At 44.3% G+C, this 23,294-nt stretch overlaps 1 protein-coding gene across 2 annotated transcripts in view; it reads right to left on the reverse strand.

The window, feature by feature from the left end:
- UHRF2 (ubiquitin like with PHD and ring finger domains 2) overlaps positions 1–23,294 on the reverse strand; it is a 137,091-nt gene that overhangs the window by 40,492 nt on the left and 73,305 nt on the right. For both annotated transcript variants that reach the window (XM_029055634.2, XM_029055636.2), the window contains one exon: positions 1,460–1,572. In XM_029055634.2, coding sequence (XP_028911467.1) covers positions 1,460–1,572 — 113 coding nt within the window. The remainder of the gene's footprint in view (positions 1–1,459; positions 1,573–23,294) is intronic.

Raw genomic sequence — 23,294 nt, forward strand, 5'->3', positions numbered from 1 at the left:
TTGCCCCGCTCTGGTCTAGTCTTCACTCCGCTGCCCGGCTCATCTTCCTGCAGAAACGATCTGGGCATGTCACTCCCCTTCTTAAACAACTCCAGTGGTTGCCTATCAACCTCCGCTCCAAACAAAAACTCCTCACTCTAGGCTTCGAGGCTCTCCATCCACCTTGCCCCTTCCTACCTCTCCTCCCTTCTCTCTTTTTACCGCCCACCCCGCACGCTCTGCTCCTCCGCCGCCCACCTCCTCACCGTCCCTCGGTCTCGCCCATCCCGCCGTCGACCCTTGGGCCACGTCCTCCCGCGGTCCCGGAACACCCTCCCTCCTCACCTCCGCCAAACTGATTCTCTTTCCCTCTTCAAAACCCTACTTAAAAATCACCTCCTCCAAGAGGCGTTCCCAGACTGAGCTCCCCTCTACTCCCTCTGCCATCCCCCCTTTACCTCTCCGCAGCTAAAGCCTCATTTTCCCCTTTTCCCTCTGCTCCTCCACCTCTCCCTTCCCATCCCCACAGCACTGTACTCGTCCGCTCAACCGTATATATTTTCGTTACCCTATTTATTTTGTTAATGAATTGTACATCGCCTTGATTCTATTTAGTTGGCATTGTTTTTACGAGATGTTCTTCCCCTTGATGCTGTTTATTGCCATTGTTCTCGTCTGTCCGTCTCCCCCAATTAGACTGTAAGCCCGTCAAACGGCAGGGACTGTCTCTATCTGTTGCCGACTTGTTCATCCCAAGCGCTTAGTACAGTGCTCTGCACATAGTAAGCGCTCAATAAATACTATTGAATGAATGAATGAACAAATACCAACATTATTATTAATAAATACCACTGATTGATTGACTGATTGATACATGACAAACACTGTTCCAAGTACTAGGGTAGATACAAGATAATTAGGTCTCTCTCTAGACCGCAAGCTCATTTGCAGGGAACGTTTCTGAAATTCCATGGTACTGGACTCTCCCAAGGGCTTAGTACAGTGCTCTGCACACAGTAAGCGCTCAATAAATACCATTGATTGAATGATTTCAGGTGACCTTCCCGTGCTTCCTTACCAATACAGAACTTTGTTACGTTGGTCCTCACGTTAACTGGGTATAATTGATGTGGTCCGGTGCTTAATGGGGGCGAAGGGTGCAGAAGGAAGTTCTAACGACTGATATTAAGAGGGCACCTATCACATATTCCTCCATGCATCCTTTGTTCCCTCTGATGGGGAAAGAAAACTGAGCCGAAGGGAACAAAAAAAGGATCAGTGAGCCAACGAAGGAAAATTCTGATTACTTTCTAGAATGTACCAATTGGTTTAAAATAAGTTGTAGTTTATTGAAATTAAAATATTCCATCGATTAATTTGATACTGAAAATGTCATTTCATTCTACTTAGGCTACTACTTCTTGCCTCTCTGGGTTTGGGCCAGCCACTCCCCCACCCCCACCAAAAGAAAGCAACATACTTTTGAATTCTCCATCACCAAATGAAAGTGGATAAGCAGCTCCAGGCTTTTCAATCTTATACATTTCCTCTGGGAAAAGTATCTTGCAATCATTGATAATATCTTCAGGTCCTCTGTAAAAAAAGAAGAGAATGGTTAGATGTTTCTGTCAGTGCTTCCTTCAAATTATTTATAAAATGCAATTCAAAAAAAAAAAAAACAAACCTGAAAATTTGGATTTAAAGGACATATTAAAATTCCCTCTCCATTTACAAACCAGTTTATGGTATCACACAATTACAGCTGTCAGTTTACACAGAGCTTTAAAGATACTTTTGTTCGAGAAACTGCAGCAATAAAAAATTAGCACAGTAATTAAAAGCAGCCTAAATGACTACATATTTTACAACAGTAAGGTGCTGCTGGGAAGGAATGAATTTTAAAATAGCATCTTTACTTTGCCTATGAAAAATTAATCAGGTATTTCTTTTTGCTATCGAGGCATTAACTGAGCCACACTCACAGGTTTCAAAGGCAATTCAAAGGGGGCTCAATAAGAGAGGGCCCAAAAGTCATTAGGGGAAGACCACTTGTCTGCTGCCACTTGTCTGCTGGGTGACCTTGGGCAAGTCACTTCACTTCTCTGGACCTCGGTTACCTCATTTGACAATGGGGATTAAGATTGTGAGCCCCATTTGGGACACGGACTGTATCCAATCTAACTAGCTTGCATCTACCCCAGCACCCAGCACTTAGTACAGTGCCCGGCACACAGTAAGTGCTTAACAAATACCATTTTTTAAAAAAAGTACCAACCTGAAGAATAGCCCAGGGGATACAACCTGTAAGTGGGCACCTAGCAGACTTCCCAAGCTACCTAAAAAGCACCCTGTTTTGGCTCCTGAAGAAAGAGAAAGATAAAGGCTGCAAGATTCACTGTGGGAGAGGTAGGTAACAGGTAATGATTTATGGATTGAAATATATTGGGGCAAAACTCTGAAGAGTTGGTTCATGTAGAGTTGTGAAATATTATGGTCTACCTAAAAAGGGATGCCTCAAATCAACTAGAACAGTGCTTTGCACATAGTAAGTGCTTAACAAATGCCATCATTATTATTACTATTATTATTATTATTATCAACTACTACTTGAAAGCTACCACCTCTAGAACACTAGCTAGAGTTATATAGTCTCCTGAAATTCCATTTTCTGGCTGCCCTCTGTCACTTCCTGTCATGTCATACCCAATTTTTATTTGGAGTTCCATTCCCATCTTCTCATTCATTCATTCAATCACATTTACTGAGCACTATACTAAGCATTTGGGAGAGTATAATGTAACAATTCCCTGCCCACAACGAGCTGACAGTCTACCAATGAGCCTTTAGTACTCTATTTCCCCACCCTGAACTTGGACTGAGACACATAGCAGAGTTATTAGTATCAGTTCCCCTGACACTTGGTGCTGTGGAACTTTTGTGTTTATATGACAAAAAAGCTCTGGTACAGGTACTCTAGTACTTGACATATACGTTAAGGGACACAGATAAAAGGTATTCCAGGCACATTTTGCAACTTGCTTGTAAAGTGCATTGTCCTGAGTTACTTCACAGACATGGTGGATCTTTTTTTTGGGGGGGGGGTAATAAAAGGGTGCCATCAGTGCTTAGAGCAGTGCTTGGCACATAGTAAGTGCTTAACAAATACCATCATCATCATCATTAAATGGCAGGGATTCCTCAGTATGCTCTGTCAGCCCTCTTTCCAGAAGAAGGGTTTTGTAGCATATATTAAAGAGTCAAGGTCAAAGGGACCAAAGTCTCATTTCAATCTTTTTTCTTTCCACTACAGTCTCTTCCTGGAGGACACTGCACCCTTCCAGATTGCCACCTGGAAATGCTGTAGTTGATTTGAAATCTCCAGCTCCCTATATAACCTTAAGACCTCTAATAACCTGCCATAAACTGACCAATTTCCTCTTCGCATGCCTCCAGACACTGACTATATGGGACAATTACAAGGGACAGCTTTATTGGTCTTTTTTATGTTTTGGATCGATGATACCTTCCTCATATCAAGCAGTTTTACTTTTCAGCAAAATGAACCAAAATGGAGGCTGCTCCCTTGTTCACTCTACCTGCTGCTCTGCTGTATTTATGATGCCCAACCTTATATGATACACTATTGCTTTCTGTATTATATAGTCATTAAAATAATTAGAATTAGAACTACTAATCAACAGTGGGATGAAGGCCCCAAAGATGTAAGGGCCTAAAGCTGGAAAAATTGCCTCGCCTGCAGAATCACACATCTGTGCTCTGTCTCTGTCCCTCGAAACATTTTAACGATTTACTGCTGCAGAGTTATCTTTTAGATGGTGTCTAGACTGGCTGAATAAAAGTATCCAATTTAGAAATATCATATGCTATTTTGCAAGTTACTTTCCACTTTAATGATACTTTCTGTTCCACTTTAAAAAGCCCAACATTTATAGTGACCTTTAAAACTGGATAAGTAGTTATACACATGGCTTATATTTGGCAGTTTTAAACAATCCAAATATGTTTACTGGGCATGCATCATATTAAATGAATCTGTTCACCTTAGTACATTCAGCTTAATATACATTATCACCAGTGGTTTTTACAGTTCTCCTAACGTTCCCATCCCTGCCGATAACACCACCATCCTCCCACACCCAAAAGCCCAATTCTCTCTGCATCAAACAAAGCCTTCTTTCCACGGGCTTCAAGTTGCTTCACCAACTTCCTCAAGCAGTGGTATGTGAGTGCTTAGTGTTCATTCATTCATTCATTCAAAAGTATTTATTGAGCACTTACTATGTGCAGAGCACTGTACTAAGTGCTTGGAATGTACAAATCGGTAACAGACAGAGACAGTCCCTGCCCTTTGAGGGGCTTACAGTCTAATCGGGGGAGACGGACAGACAAGAACAGCATTGTACTAAGCACTTGGGAGAGTACATATAACCGTTGGTAGATACTTTCTCCACTCTACACATCTACTTTCTTCACCTGCAACTTACTAAGTGGTCCTCCTTGGCTCCTCTGCTAACCATATGCTGTTCTCAAAGCTCTTGCCTCTACCTCTTGCTCGTTCAAGGGAAAACTCTCTGTCTCCCAAATCCACCAGACCTCAGTGCTCCCCATCTTTATAGGCCTCTTAAAATCCCACCTCCTCTAGGAAGCTTTCCCCAATAAAGCCCCATCCTTAGGTCATTTCAACTTAACAGCTATCTCTAGCACATAAATATTGATTTATTCCCTCCAGAGTCTCCCTGTGAGGAGCGGAGTGGCCTGCTGGAAAGAGCAGGGGGCTGGGAGTCAGAATCAGTGAATCAATGGTGAAGCTCTGTGATGGAAGTATCCCCTTGGGAATAAAGGACAAGGCTTGGTCCTGAGACTCCAGGACAGAGCACCTGCACACAGGAATTGATTAACGTGATAGCGGTTTGTGCAGCAGCACTCTCCCACCCTTATCTCCGCCACTCGCATTCCCACCGGGGCACAGATAGCAATGAGCTAATAGGTGGCCAGAGGGTGGCACAACGCTGGTCTGCTGTGTGACCTTGGGCAAATCACTTCACTTCCCCATGCTTCAGTTACCTTATCTGTAAAATGGGGATTGAGATCGCGAGCACCACGTGGGTCAGGGACCGACCGGCTCGACCTGCTCTGCTTCTATCCATCCCGGCGTTTAGTTCGGTGGCAGGCACACGGTAAGCGCTTAACAAATACTACAATTCTTAGTATTATTATTGTTGTTGTTGTGAAGTGTACACAGAGACATGCAGGACACACTGATGGCCCGAGTGACTACAGCAGAGTGACAACACAGTCTCAGAGTGCCATTCGCTGGGAGACAGTTGCCTTGGGGGCCTCTGTGATCTTTACTGCCCATGTTAGCTGGTTATTTTTCCAAGATTTCTGCTGGGCCCATCCACCTCATGGTCTGTCCCAAGTGATTCTTCAGTCAGACGTCTTCACTGCAGATGGCATGACCCCAGAAGGTGGAGGCGGGAACCAAAGTCGATTCTCAGACTTGTGCTCTTTCCACTGCTTCAAGAGCAGGGCTGTAGTTGTCCCATGAAGCTCTGAAGTCTTAGCTCAACAGAAAGAAGGCACTCAAATACTATCACCATTCATTCATTCATATTTATTGAGCACTTACTGTGTGCAGAGCACTGTACTAAGCGCTTGGACTACTACAACATATGGTAGGTCTATCTACAGTACCAATAAAGGCAAGCCCTGTCTAAATTTATATATTTTCTGTGTTCCCCAGTGACCCAGTTTAAAGAACATCACTTAATACGTTCTACAAATGGCCTCACTGGGGTTAGACGCTTCGCTTTCGCTCCCCACCCCCTCTCCATTCATTTTTCTGTCCTCTCTTCCTGGAAAGCTCTGCTGCTCATCTCTTCTCAGCTCGTTACAGCCAGGGAACGTGTCCGTTAATTCCGTTGTACTCTCCCAAGCACTTGGTACAGTGATCTGCACATAATATGATCTCAATACATACGATCGATTGATTCCATTCCCTGTTTTTTCCCCAGACTCTTCCATTGGCCTATCTCTGTTTGATTCCTCTACCAGTATTCTGCTTATTAGACTGTAAGCTCGTGGGTAGGGAATGTGTCTGTTTACTGTTATATTATCCTCTCCCAAATGTTTAGTGCAGTGCCCTGCACACAATAAGTGCTCAATAAATACGATGACTATTTCCCACACTGATACTTCTGTCCATCCACGGGCACTGCTCCTTTTATGGGGAGATTTTGCTGCCTATCTTCCACTCTGCCTTTTGTCTCTGTCATGCCCTCTCTGTCCCATCGCTTGTATTTTCCTTTTTCGTCTTTTCTCACTGAACTCGCCTCCCTCTGCTCTTTCCCTGGCCCATCCAAAACACCATTACTGCTTCTATCCCCTGGAAGGGACCATGCCCCCAAAAGTCTTGGTTTAGGGGAGAGTGTGGCTGGCTACATTTCTGATCATTCCCCATCACCCAAGATTAGCTCGTTGGTGCCACTCCTTTAAAAGACGGGGCTAAGGGACATTAGCGGCTGACAAGCAGGAGGAAGGAGAGAGAAAGATGCATGCTCAACCTCCCCTCAGGTCCATCCTGGCCACTGTCCCACTTTTGGAAAAGACAGGTGAAAATCAAACAGCCAAGAACCTAAGAAGGCCGAGAGACTCTGGAACAAACAGCTACCCTCAGGCCCCTCTACCTCTGCTATAATAATAATAATAATAATAATGTTGGTATTTGTTAAGCGCTTACTATGTGCCGAGCACTGTTCTAAGCGCTGGGGTAGACATAGGGGAATCAGGTTGTCCCACGTGGGGCTCACAGTCTTAACCCCCATTTTACAGATGAGGGAACTGAGGCACAGAGAAGTTAAGTGACTTGCCCACAGTCACACAGCCGACAAGTGGCAGAGCTGGGATTCGAACTCATGAGCCCTGACTCCAATGCCCGTGCTCTTTCCACTGAGCCACGCTGCTTCTCCAGCATATTTATACATATACATATGCTATATGTATAAATACTCAGGTTTTACGAGCGGTTTCTAACCAAGAGGCTCATTCACTTAAAGGACTAACATATCAAGCAGTGGGAGGGTGAGAGAGGTGATGGTATGGAGCAATGACTACAAGAAAAAATTCGAGCATGGAATAAGGTTAAGATGGTCTGGGCTGGATCAGTGGTGATATCAGTCAATCAAACGTATTTATTGAATGCTTACTGGGTGCACGGAGCTGTACTAAGTAGTTAGGGGAGTACAATATAATAGAGTTGGTAGACACATTCCCAGCCCACAACGATAAAATTTGAAATGCTTGAATTATTTCCAATCATATAAAATAGACCTAGCCAATTTCAGAGGTTTGGAAAAATCTGTGCAAGTAATCACAAGCTATGTGAGCCATTTTAAATTGTACTGATTCTTTCTCATTCATTATATGAAAAACTTATTTGGAGAAAGGATCTAGAATTTCCAGAATGTTTATTTGGTTGGCAGGAAACTAAGGACACTCTTCATAAACTGAAGTGTTTGGTATACGTTCATTACGGTCATTGTAACCATATTACAATCAACATGCCCACATAAGTTTCTTGTACCCCAAGATCAGTTAGAAGAGAACATTTTTGCCAATCTTTTCTAGAGGACAAGTTCAATAAAATTGCATATTTACTTGAAATTAAGTTGCTTGTGCGTCGCCAGCCTTCATTACTAAAGTTTTCATCTTTCTTACATGGAGTTAGATTTTCCTTCTTGTGAGAAATCAGAATGTTTCATAACGTCATTTACCCAAGTCATACAACTGGGGCAAGACAACTTCTCTGTGCCTCAATTTCTTCTTCTGCAAAATGGGGATGAGATATCTGTTCTCCTCCCCACCTAAGACATGAGCCCCATGAAGGGCAGGGACTGTGTCTGATTCGATTATCTTGCATCTACCCTGGCACACAGTACAGTGTGTGGCTCACTGGAAAGAACACGGGCTTTGGAGTCAGAGGTCATGGGTTCGAACCCCGGCTCTGCCACTTGCCAGCTGTGTGACTTTGGGCAAGTCACTTAACTTCTCGGTGCCTCAGTTCCCTCATCTGTAAAATGGGGATTAAGACTATGAGTCCCACGTGGGACAACCTAATTCCCCTGTGTCTACCCCAGCGCTTAGAACAGTGCTCGGCACATAGTAAGCGCTTAACAAATACCAACATTATTATTATTACAGTGCCTGGTGCATAGTAAGTGCTCAAATACCACAATTAGTATTATTAAGAGGCGGAAAGGATATTGGCAGGGTGAGGGGAGGGAGGAGAGATAAGGAGTTCTGTTATGGATATGGTGATTTTTCAAACCAGGTCACTGGAACAATTCCTAGAACGGTTAAATTAATGGAGTATTTTTACTCCACGATTCTATTTTTATGGACACAAAAAGTTTTAGGTAAGTTATAGAAGGGAAAAAAGTCTCCACTATCCTTAAATGATAAACATTTTTTAGTTTTGCTTGGGCCTGGGCTGAACTTGGTGCAAATCCAGGTGTCTGCACATCAATCGATGATATTTATTGAGCGTTTACTATGTGCCAAGACCTATGCTAAGCGCTTGGGAGAATACAATACCACAGGATTAGCAGATATGATCCCTGCTCATAGCAAGCTACATACGTCCCCCATTCCTGAAGACCATTCCAGACCAGGTCTAGAATTTCATTTGTTTATTCAATCGTGTTTATTGAGTGCTTACTGTGTGCAGAGCACTGTACTAAGAGCTTGGAAGGTGCAATTCAGCAACAGAGACAATCACTGCCCATACCAGGCTTACAGTCTAGAAGGGGGGCAGACAGACATCAAAACAAGTAAACAGGCATCAATATAAATAGAATTATAGATATATACATATATACCCAAGTGCTGTGGGGTAGGGAGGGGGGTAGAGCAAAGGGAGTGAGTCAAGGCAACAGGGAGGGGAGGGGGATCTGAGGGAAAGGGGAGCTTAGTGTGGGAAGGTCTCTTGGAGGAGGTGAGCCTTCAGTAGAGCTTTGAAGGGGAGAAGTGTGGTTGTTTGGAGGATTTGAGGAGGGAGGGCGTTCCAGGCCAGAGGTAGGATGTGGGCCAGGGGTAGACAGGCGAGAACGAGGCACAGTGAAAAGATCAGCAACAGAGGAGTGGAGTGTGTGGGTTGGGATGTAGGAGCGAAGGGAGGTGAGGTAAGGAGGGGCAAGGTGATGGAGGGCTTTGAAGCCAATAACGAGGAATTTTTGCTTGATACAGAGATTGACAGGCAACCCCTGGAGAGTTTTGAGGATGGGGGCTGTGACTTGCCCAGAACGCTCCTGTAGAAAGATAATCCGGGCAGCAGAGTGAAGTACGGACTGAAGTGGGGAAGAGACAGGAGGCCAGGTAGTCAGAAAGGAGGCTGATGTAGTAATCCAGTTGCGATAGGATGAGTGGTTGTACTAGCGTGGTAGCGGTTTGGATGGAGAGGAAAGGGCAGATCTTGGCGATGTTGTAAAGGTGAGACCGGCAGGCACTGGTGACGGGTTGGATACTCGGGGTGAACGAGAGAGCTGAGTCAAGGACGACACCTAGGCTGCGGGCTTGTGAGATGGGAAGGATGGTTGTGTCGTCCACAGTGACGGGAAAATCAGGGAAAGGACAGGGTTTGGGAGGGAAGAAAAGGAGCTCTGTCTTGGACATGTTGAGTTTTAGGTGGCGGGAGGACACCAAAGTAGACAGCTTGTGCTGAAGCAGCGTGGCTTAGTGGAAAGAGCCTGGGCTTGAGAGTCAGAGGTCATGGGTTCTAATCCCGGCTCCACCACTTGTCTGCTGTGTGAACCTGGGCAAGTCACTAAACTTCTCTGTGCCTCAGTTACCTCATCTGTAAAAATGGGGATTAAAAAATGTGAGCCCCATGTGGGACAATCTGATTACCCTGCATCTACCCCAGCGCTTAGAACAGTGCTCAGCACATAGTAAGCGCTTAACAAATACCATAATAATAATTGTGTGCAGAGATGAGGCTCTGGAGGCAGCAGAGGGCTAGGCCAGAGTGGACCACAACCAGAGTGGACCATGAGGGTGGCTTGGTACCTCCTTCAGTTCCGGGGTTGTTACTGCCTCCCCAGTGAACTGGAAGTGATAGCACTTAGGGCAGTGATTCATTCATTCAATCATATGTACTGAGCGCTTACTGTGTGCAGAGCACTGTACTAAGCGCTTGGGAGAGTACAATACAACAATAAACAGACACATTCCCTGCCCACAGTGAACTTACAGTCTAGAGCGGGAGATAGACATAAATATAAATCAATGGCATATATATATATATATGTGTGTGCTGTGGGGCTGGGAGGGAGGATGAATAAAGAGAGCAAGTCAGGGCGATAGCACTGGGCCTAAACTAAAGATGGCATCATTTTAGATGGCTCTTAAAAATTCCACTGGGAAGTAGTACGCACTTGGAGGATAGGCTAGGACCTGCCTTGAACATTTCCCAGGCCCACACTGGGTCCTGTTTAGTTTGGGGCAATTGATCTGCTTTTCCCCTCCTTCCACCTGGCTCTTTTGGTTGTTGCCCTTTTTTATGGTACTTGTTAAGTGCTTATTTTGTGCCAGGCACCGTACTAAGCGCTAGGATAGATACAAGTTAATCAGGTTGGACACAATCCCTGTCCCATGTGGGGCTCACAGTTTTAAATCGCTATTTTACCGATGAGGTAACTGAGTACAGAGAAGTGAAGTGACCTGCCCATGGTCACATTGCAGTCATGTGGCAGAGGCAGGACTGGAACTGAGGTCCTTCTGACTCCCAGACCCATGCTCTATCCACTAAGCCATGTTGTTTATGCTATTAAAAAAGTTCTGAGTCAGATCACTGAGAAAGAGGACCTCCATGCCCCAGTTTTCTTAAGGGGATTTTTACCACTTTTAATACTCGCTGGGGTCAAATCAAGATAATCAGGTTGGACACACTCCATGCCCCACAGGGAGCCCACAGTCTTAATCCCCACTTGATAGATGAGGTAACTGAGCTACAGAGAAGTTAAGTGACTTGCCCAAGGTCTCACAGCAGACAAGGGGCAGAGCCAAGATTAGAATATAGATCCTGACTCCCAGGCCCATGCTCTTTCCACTAGGCCACGCTGCTGTGAAGAGGGCAAGGAATATGATGTCCTTTGGAAGAGTAGAGTTGTTGGATCATCTAGTCTGTGGAATGTGGTGTAATTTGTATTTCTACTATATAATTCTGGTGAAAAAAGCATTAATACCATTAAAAAGAGAGGGAGTAAAAACAAAACTCTAATATTCAGAGTCTGCACATTTGAAAAATCCTGTCACGCTGCAAAGACACTTAATATTCAATTCATCAAGTGAACTGAAGAGTTAGTGCAGAAGGTGGGCATTTCTGTATCTGTGTCAGAGAAATACGTCCTTTAGAATTTGACAACTATGTGCACCAAATGAAAGGGTTCCTCAGATGGCCTGGAGGAAGGTGGGGGCAGCGAGCAAACTGGGATTTTATCCCACACATGCAACGATGGTGGACCCAAAACTCTGGAAGGGACATGAGGGACTGCCCAGGGAACCTCCCAGTGACAGGAAGTCCCTGGGAACAATTCCTGAGACCTTTTCTACTGGATAGCCTCCCATCTCCAGCCTCTCCCCATTCCAAGCTACATTAGATGCTGCTGATCATCGTCCCGAAGTACTGCTCGGCCGACATCTCTCATTTCCTCCACTAGAAATCAATTGTTTTTGAGTACTTACTGTGGGCCGAGCACTGTACTACACACTCAGACTACAATAGAGAAGGTAGACACAATCTCTGCTCCCTCGCAGGAAAGGCAAAGAGTAAAACTAAAGTACAGGTAAAGGAAACCACAGAGTATAAGGATACACATGTAGGTGGAGGGAGTAGGGTAAGGACCTATGTGTTTAAGGGGCTTTGATTCCAGTGCATAGGTGACATAGTAGTGAGGGTAAATACAAAGGAAAAATAGGATGGGGAGATTAGAGGGGGAAGGTTTCCTGGAGGAGGTATGATTTTGGTAGTACTTTGAGGATGGAGAAAGTGGTGATTCGTCAGATAGGAAGGGGAAGTTCTATGCAGGAGGGTGGGCTTGAGTGAGAATAGGGGAGGAGAGAGAGAGAGATGAAAATAAGGCCCAGTGAGTGAGTAGTTAGAGGAAAGTGTGTGGGCTGAGTTTTAATGGGAGCGGAGCAAGGACAGGTTTGGGGGGGAAAGAGCTGACTGAGCTTTTGCTTGATGCAGAGATGGATGGGCGAGCGTTGAAGGTTTTGGGGAAGTGGTATGCAGAACAACGCTCCTTTCAACCACTATCCTCCAAATCACTGCCTCTGTTCCTCCCAAACCAAACTCCTAGCCGTACCTTGCTCTCTACTCTCCCACCCGTCCCCTCGTTCATGCCATTCCACCCACTTGCAACTACCTACAATCAGACCACAGCACTCCCCATATCCAAAGCCCCACCCCCTCTAAAATCCCACCTCCTCGAACAGGCTTCTCCTGACTGATTTCCCAGCATCCTGCACCATACCATCCCTTTAGCCAACTCTAGCAATTTTAAACTGATTTCCACTCTCCCTCAGTACTCATGTGTATGCCATATGTCTGCTCGATTTATTCTGGCAGTGTTGTAAACATTTCTAGGTTTTCCTCCCTCACGAGTGTATGCTCCTTGTAGGTAAGAAATGGCCACTTCATTATTCTGCACTTCCCAAGCACCTAGTTCAGTCCACTGCACCAAGTGGACCCTCATTGTTACCTACTGTTACCACCACTATTCTTTTATAGTACAGAGTGAAGAGCCCTCTTAACAAGCTCAACGTGATGACTCGGGGCGATCTTAATGAAAGAATGGGTAGATCAAGCTTTCCAGGAATAGATATTTAATGGAGGCCCGGTTGACTGACAGCAAAAAGCTGTTGGTAAAATTCTATACACAAACTTGGCATGAAAAAAATAGCACTTCTTCCCCTGCGGTACATAAAAGCATTACTTTACTTGGAGCAATACAAAAGAGTAGAAGTCAGTATAATCATTATAACTCAAAATACATCCATCCCAAGTTGTCAGCATGTGAAGACTAAGTTCCGTAAACATCAACAGCCACCGAAGTCTGATATTCTTCAGATTAAGATTAAAAGCAATGTCCAAGTTAACTAAGTTATAAAATGAAAATGCATCATTTATCCAATTAGGCCTAATCTTTCTCTCCAACAAGTCAGCATTACGAATACATTGTTCCCAACTCAAATGTTAAGTGTACTGGCCAACTGAGCCTTCCGGGTAATGGAACTATCATACGAGGGGGGTCTCAGTTGTCTTGCCTTCAAGCTACATGCCGAGTTCATCGGTCTTTACTATCTTAGATTGCCTATTGAGAAGCAGGGTGGACTAACAGATAGAGAGTGGGCCTGGGAGTCAGAGGGACCTGGGTTCTAATCCTGCCTCTGCCACTTGTCCGCTGTGTGACCTTGGGCAAATCGCTTCACTTCTCTGGGCCTCACTGCCCTTATCTGTAATATGGGGATTAAGACTGAGCCCAGTGTGGGACAGGGACTGTGCCCAACCTGATTATCTTGTATCCAGCCCAGTGCTTAGAACAGTGCCTGGCACACAGTAAGCGCTTAACAAATACCATTATCATTATTATTATTGTTATTATCTTTCTAAATTCAGTACAGAATTCTAGCTTTATTCTAGACTGTATGCTCACTGTGGGCAGCAAACGTGTCGGTTATAGCGTGCTCTCTCAACTGCTCAGTATAGTGCTCTGCACACAGTAAGTGCTCAATCAATACGATTGACTGACTAGTGTGTGTCTGGATATTCCTCTCTCCTTAGCCCTACAGCAGTCACTGTCCCTGAGAGAGCTCCCATTTCTAGCTAAGGCCCTACTTCTCTTCTCTGATGGATCGATCAATTCTCTCCTCCAGCTGTCCAGATGGCTTGGGCTCTCGGGCCTCGGTCCTTTTACGTTCCTGGCTTCCTCGGAATGAAAACATTCACTTTTCTTTCATCTTCATTAAATTCAAATCATAGCACCACAATATTAAATAAATGAGACTATGTGCCCAAATTGAAGTGTTACGGTTAGACGCTACCCATCCCTAGACATCTCCCTCTGTTAGCACAAGGCAGGGGAGAGGTTGCTACTTCCCACAATATGTCTGTGGAGATTCCACCACTGTTACCATATTTCCTCCTCCATTTTCAGTGGGTTATGCTTTATTCAAACTTCGGAAGACTAGAGGTCTATTGCAGAACTTGGTCCAAATGCCTTATTCCCAGAATAACACTTTCTGTGCTTTCTGAATTCAATTTTTCTCTTCTGTATTCCTCTAATTCTTCACTCATTTTCTCATCTTGCCCCAATCTCGTCTCTCGCCAATGACCCCTTTCCCATGTCCTCCCCATAGCCTGGAACCCCCTTTCCCCTCCATATATGACAGATCACCACTCTCCCCACCACTATTAAGGTCACGCTCCAACAGGCCTTCCCTGATTAAGCCCTCTTTTCCCAGGCTCCCTCTTCCTTCTGCATCGTCTACGCACTTGGATCGGTGAGCTTTTGGCATTTGACATATACCCACTCCTCAATCTCACAGCACTAACGTAAATATTTCTAAATTACATATTTTAAATTACTTATTTATATTAATGTCATCTCCCCCTCTACACTGTAAGTTCGTTGTGGGCAGGGGCCATGTCTGCTAACTCTGTTGGACTATACTCTCCCGAACACTTAGTACAGTGCTCTACACATAGTAAGCGCTCAATAAATACCACTGATTACTATAAAAATTATTTTCTTAATCCATTTTTCATTTCTCGCTCTTTTTAGCTTAAACGTAAGTTTTTTTGGATGATTTGATGAATTACCTTGTCTTCCTTCCTGTAGTCCCCCTGGCTGTCAATCAATCAATGGCAATTACTGAGTGCTTAGTGTGTGCAGGAGCACTGTATTAAGTGTTTGGGAGAATACAACAGAGTAAGTACTTATGACCCCTGCCCTCAAAGAGTTTACAATCTAGCAGGGGAGAGAGACACTAAAATAAACTACAAGTAGGGGAAATAATTCAGTAAAATTACTCTATTGTAAAAACAATAGAGAATAAGGATATGTACATATATGCTCTTGGGGTGCTGTCAATCTCAAAATGCTTAAGGGGTACAGACTTAAAAAAAAAGGAGTGGGGAGAATAAGGTAAAGTTATAACTTGAAATATCAATGAAAACGTTTTTGCCCAACATTCAATGACCTAATTCTACATAAGTTATATTCTTCGTGCCCACAAATCCTGACTCCTGCACCTCAGTATGGTGCGGATGTAAAAGATGAGGGGCATAAAAACAGGAGAGCAAAAACAGCAAAAACAACATGGTAGATCTAACCAACCTTAAACTGAATTAAGCCAGTAGTAGGGTGCCAACTTCTGCCCCTAGTACTCTACAGAAACTCTGAAAGTTAAAAGGATATGTAGCCATAGGACACAAGGGTTAGCAACTCAAATGTTTTTCTGTAAAACTGATTTAATGTACATGTTACATAGAGTTTAACTGAGGAAATGGGATTTGGACACCTCTCCCCCCAAAAAAAATCCACATTTCAGGATAGCACAGAATACAATCCAAAATTCTGCCAAAGAGACCCCATGATATTAGTACCCATAATGTAAGAAGTTTATTATTGGCCTAGCAAAAAAACCGTTCCAAGGAAAGGCATGAATAGGTAGACACACAAAGGGCTCTGACATGAAGAATAACCAAGGAAAGTAGGGAAAAAAGAGACATGGAGGGGCAGGAGAGACGCAGAGAAAGCCAAATTTAGCTCTGCTGCTCTGTTCCACGGCTCCATCGTCTCCTCCAAAATGGATGTCATGGCTGCAAGGAAGAGACTTATGGATCCTGCCCACCTGGCCACCACCTAGTCATACTCTTTCAATCAATCATATTTATTGAGCGCTTACTGCATTCAGAGCACCGCACACTAAGTGTTTGGGAGAGGACGATAAAACAGGGCTGGTAGATATGTTCTCCTGCCCACAAAGCCTGAGGTGTGAGCAGACTGGGGTAGAGACAGCCTGGTAGAAAACAGGAACCTGCATCTCCAAGCCCATTCTCAGTCTGAGGTGAGGGAGAGGGCGACATGTTGAGAACAAGAAATACACATTACCCTGGTGCACCTTTATTCCCAAATGCTTCAGCCCTCCAAGCTGTTCTTTATCTCCAAATATGAAAAATAACTATATTTATGTATAAGCATACATAGATATGAAAATACAATGAAAAACTGTGCGGGAAGGAGGAGAAGAGAAATGATGAAGACTGTGAGAGTTAAAATAAATCAGAGTTTGGAAAATCCAATTTCCTGTTCATTCCTGGCAAGGAGAACCAGGCCCTCAAGAGGAGAACAACACAGGGATGGAAATGGATTGCTTCAAATTAGGAGGAGGCACCATGGGATCAGTATGTTATCCCAAAGATGAGTGCAGAGAAACAATTCTTTCAACCCATGCTACTCGATAAATTCTTTTCCACCAGATGTTAACACACCGCTCAAAGAACCACCTTCGGCTACAGGGAATTTGAGAGAAGACTTTATTATTTCCAATCCTAATCACAGTTAATGCAGTAATCAAGTATTATTTTACAACAACTGGAGGGAGGGGCTATTAAAAATGCTTCGAGTGTGGGAGAAGATTATGGGCCCATTTTCCCATAAAATTCTAACTGTTGCGGGCCCAATTTTCCATAAAATAAAAACCGTTATTCTGCATCCTACTAATCCCAAGGCCCAGAGCTGTATAGACCTTACTGCCTTCCCTTAAGGGTTTACTCCTCTAATATGCACAACAAACAAGACTCTACATTTTCAGGGGGGTTATCTCCCACTCTGATCAAGCAAACAGTCCTTAATTAACCTGGTTTAGTCTTCAGCTAATGTGACTGATAAACATTTCATTCTTTTCTCCCCTCTCTAGGCAACTCCCCTCTCCTCATCAGGCGTCTAGATTGGAAGGGGGCCTTCCTCCATTGGAGGGGTGGCATCATTTACTACAAAAAGCCCCCTCCTCCTTGGCCCAGAAAAACAACATTATTGACACCTCCCATTTCCCCGAACATGCTAGAAAACAAAGGTTTTACTGTTGTCCTATTTAAAAGAAATAACTGATCAAAGATCTGAACCGTTGCTTTCTTAGGATTTTTCTACCTAGATCTAAGTTTTAGGGAAAAAGGTCCCTATTTAAGTGCCGATCTCAAAGGAAAAATGATCAAACGAAGGGACCAGATCAATTCTGAAACATTTAATGAGCATTTTTTTTTTTTGCTTTGAGGAAAAACTTGGAAGAATTTACACATCACTAGGGAGGGGGTGGAGTGGGAATACACAATCAGAAAAACAAAGCATATATTGAAGTTGCTTTAAGGACCATAAAAGAAAGGAGCAAATCTCATTGAGCAAATGAGAGGGATGGAGACACGGTACCAATGATTTGTATACTGTGTAAGTCTTTATGAAATTAGCTAACCTCTGAGGAAGACAAGATGCAGACGGAAATACCGTCCTTCCCCATTCTAATAAACTACAGTAAAAGTGCTCTGCACACAGTAAGCGCTCAATAAATATGATTGAATGAATAAAAGTGGTGTTATCTGGGATCTTTCCAGTGGAAAAGATCTAGAAACCAGCATTTATGATATTGTCCAATTCAAGAGCAGTCGTGTCTACTTGATCCCTTGTTGGGAATGCATTTCACCTAGTGGGAAAGGAGTTTACAGGAATCAAGAAAGAGCCCGGGCTTGGGAGTCAGAGGTCATGGGTTCGAATCCCGGCTCTGCCACTTGTCAGCTGTGTGACTGTAGGCAAGTCAATTAACTTCTCTGTGCCTCAGTTACCTCATCTGTAAAATGGGGATTAAGACTGCGAGCCTCATGTGGGACAACCTGATTACCCTGTATCTACCCCAGTGCTTAGAACAGTGCTCTGCACATAGTAAGTGCTTAACAAATACCAACATTATTATTATTATTCATTCAATCGTATTTATTGAGTGCTTACTACGTGCAGAGCACTGTTCACTGAGCGCTCCTGGTGTGCAGAGCACTGTACTGAGCAGTTGAGAGTGTACAATATAACACTGTTGGTAGAAGACACATTCTCTGTCTACAACCGACAGTCTAGAGGGAAGAAAGTCTACAGAAAGGAGCAAAAGAGTTCATGTACTCCTTGGGCAAGATGGGTGGGCAGTAGAGTCAAATTGTAACTGCTTCTACGATGCCTACAGGCTCTTCTACATAATTCTAACAGAGCTGTCCTGGAATGATGCTGGGTAGGAAAGCAACAGGCTTTTCAGCAAGCTATTCTCCCTCTCACCAACAGCTCCGGGCACTAGTGTTCCTGGATTTCTAGGGACTGCATCCTGATCAAAGAAGAAGCTCCTGCTCTGCACAGAAGGTCACCCCTTGCAATCTTTCCAAACTACGGGGCTTCTCGAGTACTCCATTCCTAATTCTGTGGCCCTTCCTAGCCCTCTGTGTTATCTGAACAAAACCACCTTCTGGGAGGGGTTATCTGAGCATATGCAGATCGTAGTGATAGTTGACTAGAGAGAAGATGTGAACACTACTGCAGTCATTCGATCAACGAATCATATTTATTAAGTGCTTACTGTGTGCAGAGCACTGTATTAAGCACTTGGGAGAGTACATTACAACTGAGTTGGCAGATGTGGTCCCTGCACATAAGGAGCTTACAGTCTGGGGCGGGGGGGTAGGGGTGTGTGTGTGCAGAGAAGAATAATAATGATAACAACATGTATTAAGTGCTTACTGTGTGCCAAGCACCGTACTGAGTTCTGGGAAACATAGAAGATAATCAAGGCAGACACATTCTGTCCCAAATTGGGTCTACAACCTTAAATAGGAAGGAGAACAGGCATGGAATCCCTACTTTACTGATGAGGAAACTGAGGCACCAAGAAGCTAACCCTACCAAACCCCAATTTACCCTACCAAAGTTACCCTTTCATTTGCTAACTGCTCCACTGGGGTAGTACTGACTCTTGGTTAACTGGAATTTTTGACTCACCAGCACTCATTCCCCTCAACATACTGCTTAACAGAACATTAACTGTATTATTCGTTGGCACAAACCAGCCTATTTCCTGGAAACAAGTTCATCTCACAAGGCGACTGGTGGGCAGTAATACTCAGAATATAAGAGACAGTTTAGGGGCATGATTGGCAAGTCACCAAAAGACACACCCGGGGCTCAAGTGATTGAATTGCAAGGCTAATTCCTTTCTGTCATCTGTTCTATGGTTTATTAGATTTCATTTCTATTATTCTTGTTTTACAATGTGGGGTTTTTGTGAAAACTTGGATCCCAAACACATCAAAAGATAACTTCCAAGCAGCTAAGTCTGAAGTCGAATAGATGGACAAAAGAAAATGAGAGAAGGCTAAAAACAGATATTCCGACGCAAGAGGTTTTTAATGGGTTCCTTTTTAAAGTCAGCTTAAAAAGATCAATTGAGATCAGATACTTACGAAGGAGCTTAGGAAGTGGGTGCATCTCTTTTGATGGCAGGGGACGGGTGTAGGAAATCAAATTAGAATTTTAAAAACTGGTCAAAGAAAGCTTAAAAAACCACCCGGGTAAATTTAAGCCGGTAAGCCCCAGTGACGCACATCTCAAGTCCTTAGAGAAATGGCTGACATCTGAGACAGTTATCTGAGAAATCAGTTGAGTTAGGTGAGGTACACGAGGAAAGGGCGAAAGGAAACATCCTGTCTACTCCCAGTGAATGACGCAGTAGGGTTCTGCATGGGACCAGACCTGACTCTGACTCTGTACCTCCATCTCGCCTATCTCGCTGCTGCCCCTTTGTCCCTATCCTTTCCTCGGCTTGGAACTCCCTCCCCCTTCATATCCAACACACCACTACTCTCTCTATCTAGTCATTCATTCATTTGTTCGTTCAATCGTATTTACTGAGCGCTTACTGTGTGCAGAGCACTGTACTACGAGCTTGGAAAGTACAATTCGGCAACAGGGACATCTTAAAAACCACACCACTTCCAAGAGTGCTTCCCTGACGAGGGCTTTGCCCTTGCCAAGATTCACCAGCTCTGAAGATAGACCTGGCACCACACCTTTCCCTGCCCTCCCTCCACACACCTTAGGCTCACACTGCCCCTGCTCCTCACCAGTCCCTGGCATCCCTCTTAGTTTCTTGAGAGGAGCATTGGGGCCTAGTGGAAAGAGCATAGGCCTGGGAGGCAAAGGGCCTGGGTTATACTCCCAGCTCTGCCACGTGCGTGCTGAGAGACCATGGGCAAGTCACTTAACTTCTCTAGGCCTTGGTTTCCTCACCTACAAAATGAGGATTCAATTCCTCTTTTCTCTACTATTTAGACTGCGAGTCCCGTGTGGGGCAGGGACTGTGTCCAACCTGATTATCTTGTATTTTGGATAGTGTTGAGTCTTTCATGCTGTTTCAGAAGCAGGACAGGAAGTCTTCCTCCCTAAAGTTCAGTTCTCCGGCCAGCTGGAGAACTTCTCTACTTTTGAGCCAACCTATCTCAGTTGGCAACCGTCCAGCATTGTAATGCATTACCAAGAAGAACATTCTGTTCACAATGTATTCCCTCCCAAACCAAGGTTTAGGAAGGAGGGAAGTTCTGAACTGGTACGCTATGTGCCTTTAGAGAATTTTAACTGTGGGCGAGGAGCCAGCGATTCTTCCAAGGTAGGTAGCATGTCAAACCAGAAGGCTTAATAGATGACAAAACAGATACCGGAAGGCACAAGGAGAACAACTAACTGCTTTGAGAAAACAAAGCTAAAAGGTTTCTCATCTCCATCCAAGATCCGAGAAATACTGAGCTAAAGAAGCTGCCCTGTCGCTGCCCTGAAGAAGTTGGTGGCTGGCATGGCTTTTGCGGCTGCTGGAGTGGAGTCCATCACTCTGAGTAGGTTGCAGCTCTCTCTTGAAGATCCAAACCCGGGTTGCCGGAGCAGTATGCAATCCAATCCAATCAACAGCCAAAGACTCAGCGGAAGGAGCATGGCCCTGGGAGTCAGAGGACCCGGGTTCTAATCCTGTTCGGCTCTGCCATCTGCCTGCTGTGACACCCGGGCAAATCATTTGTGTTGCACTGCTAGGTTTTTGCATTAATCCAAATCAATTTTGTCAAGGTGCAAAAATAATCAGAAACCCAAGATACTGCTGAAGAGGGGAGGTTCAAGGAAGTGCCCTTAGGTAGAAAAAACGAAGTCCAGATTCCAAGTAGAAAATGGAGAGCAACTGTCTAAAGGATACAAACATCCCTAGATTTTAAGCAACTTGAGGACAGGGAACATGTCTACTACTGTACGCTCCAGAGTACTTAGTACAGTGTTCTATGCACAGTACGCTAAAAAAATACGATTAGTTGAGGTGCATAAATCAACAATGAAATGCTGTTAGCAAAAGTTAACATAAGCCTGGGCAGCCGAATGAACAATACAATATAAAAGCATCAGTTTCCCTATCCTCTGCATTTGCCAAATACTTACAGAAGGTGTCGACCCGAGAGGTGGAAACACATTTAAAGAGGAGTATGGAGAAGTAGGAAATGATCCAGAAAAGGTACCAAAAATGAACCATCAGAAAATTAGGACCCACGAGGCAAAGTTGATTCAACCGGCATTACAGTCAGAAGAAAAAAAGGCCAAAGGTGATCCAACAGTGGCTTTGAATTATACAAAGACATCAGTTTTAGATTTCCTCCTGATTTTGCCTCCTAAATTGAGCAGAATCCTACACACTGATGAGTAACTGTACAGATTACCAGGTTTACCTTTTCAAGACTTTATTTGGCAATGTTTACAATCTTTTGTAATTCAGCTTTACCTATACCAGTTTCAGCATTTTTATAATGTCTCTGGATACGGAGCAGCCCCAAATCAAGCCTCTCCACTTCTTTTTACAAATATTTATTACACCCCATTTCACTTCAAAACAAAAATTAAAGATAAATTCGAAATAAGTACAGAATACATCCTAGGAAGCAAAATGGCCTAGTAGAAACCGCAAGGGACTGGGAGTCAGGGGAGCTGTGTTCTAATCCCAGCTCTGCCTTTACCCTTCTGTATGACCTTGGGTATGTCACTTGTCTGTGCCTCAGTTTCCTCATCTATAAAATGGAGAGTCGATACCTATTCTCCCTCCTAGTTAGACTAGGAGTACCATGTGGGACAGAGATTGTGTGCAAACTGCTCATACCGGATCTCCCGAGTGCTTAGTATAGTGCTTAGCACAAAGTAAGCACTTAAATACCATGATTTTTATTATTATTATTACGCCACACAGAACATGTCATACAGTACAGGAGTACCCAGGGTTAGGGCCACCACCATACAATCCATGTGATCTAGAGAGACATACAACGTTCACAAAAGAATAAATCATTCAGTGGTATTTATTGAGCTTCTACTATATGCAGAGCACTGTGCTAGGTGATTGGAAGAACAGAATATAACCGAGTTGGTATACACCTTCACTGCCCACACAAGTTTATAGTCTAGAAGAGGAGCGAGACATTAATATGGATATGTACACATCAGTGAGGTGGGGCCGAGGAAGAGGTGAATGAAGGGTGAAAATCCAAGGGCAAGGAAGGGTGACACAGAAAGGAGTGGGAGAAGAGGATATGACAGCTTCATCAGAAAAGGCCTCTTGACGGAGACATGCTTTTCAGGTGGGTAGAGGGATCGTCCGTCGGATTTGAAAAGGGAGGGTGTTCCAGGAGAGAGGCAGGATGTGGGCGAGGGGTCAGCGGCAAGACAAACAAGAGTGAAGTACAGTGAGTAGGCTGGCACTAGAGGAGCAGAGTGGGCGGGCTGGGTTGTAGCAGGAGAACAGTGAGGTAAGGTGGGAGGGGGCAAGGTGATTGAGTACTTTAAAGCCTACGGTAAGGAGTTTCTGTTTGACGCAGAGGTTGATGGGCAACCACTGGGGGACTCTGAAGAGGGGGGAAACATGGACCGAATCGTTTTGTAGAATAACTACCTGGGTAGCAGTGAAGTATGGACAGGAATGGGGAGAGACGAGAGGCAAGGATATCAGCAAGCAGGCTGATGCAGTGGTCAAGGAGGGATAGGATAAGCACTTGGATCAACATTGTAGCAGTTTGGATGGAGAGGGAAGGGCGGATTTTAGCAACGCTGTGAAGGGTAAACTGACAGGATCTGGTGACAGACTACGTGGGCTGAGAGAGATGGGTCAAGGATAACACCAAAGTTACGGGC

This window comes from Ornithorhynchus anatinus, chromosome X5 (assembly GCF_004115215.2).
Source record: "Ornithorhynchus anatinus isolate Pmale09 chromosome X5, mOrnAna1.pri.v4, whole genome shotgun sequence".
In the NCBI taxonomy this organism is placed as follows: Eukaryota; Metazoa; Chordata; class Mammalia; order Monotremata; family Ornithorhynchidae; genus Ornithorhynchus; species Ornithorhynchus anatinus.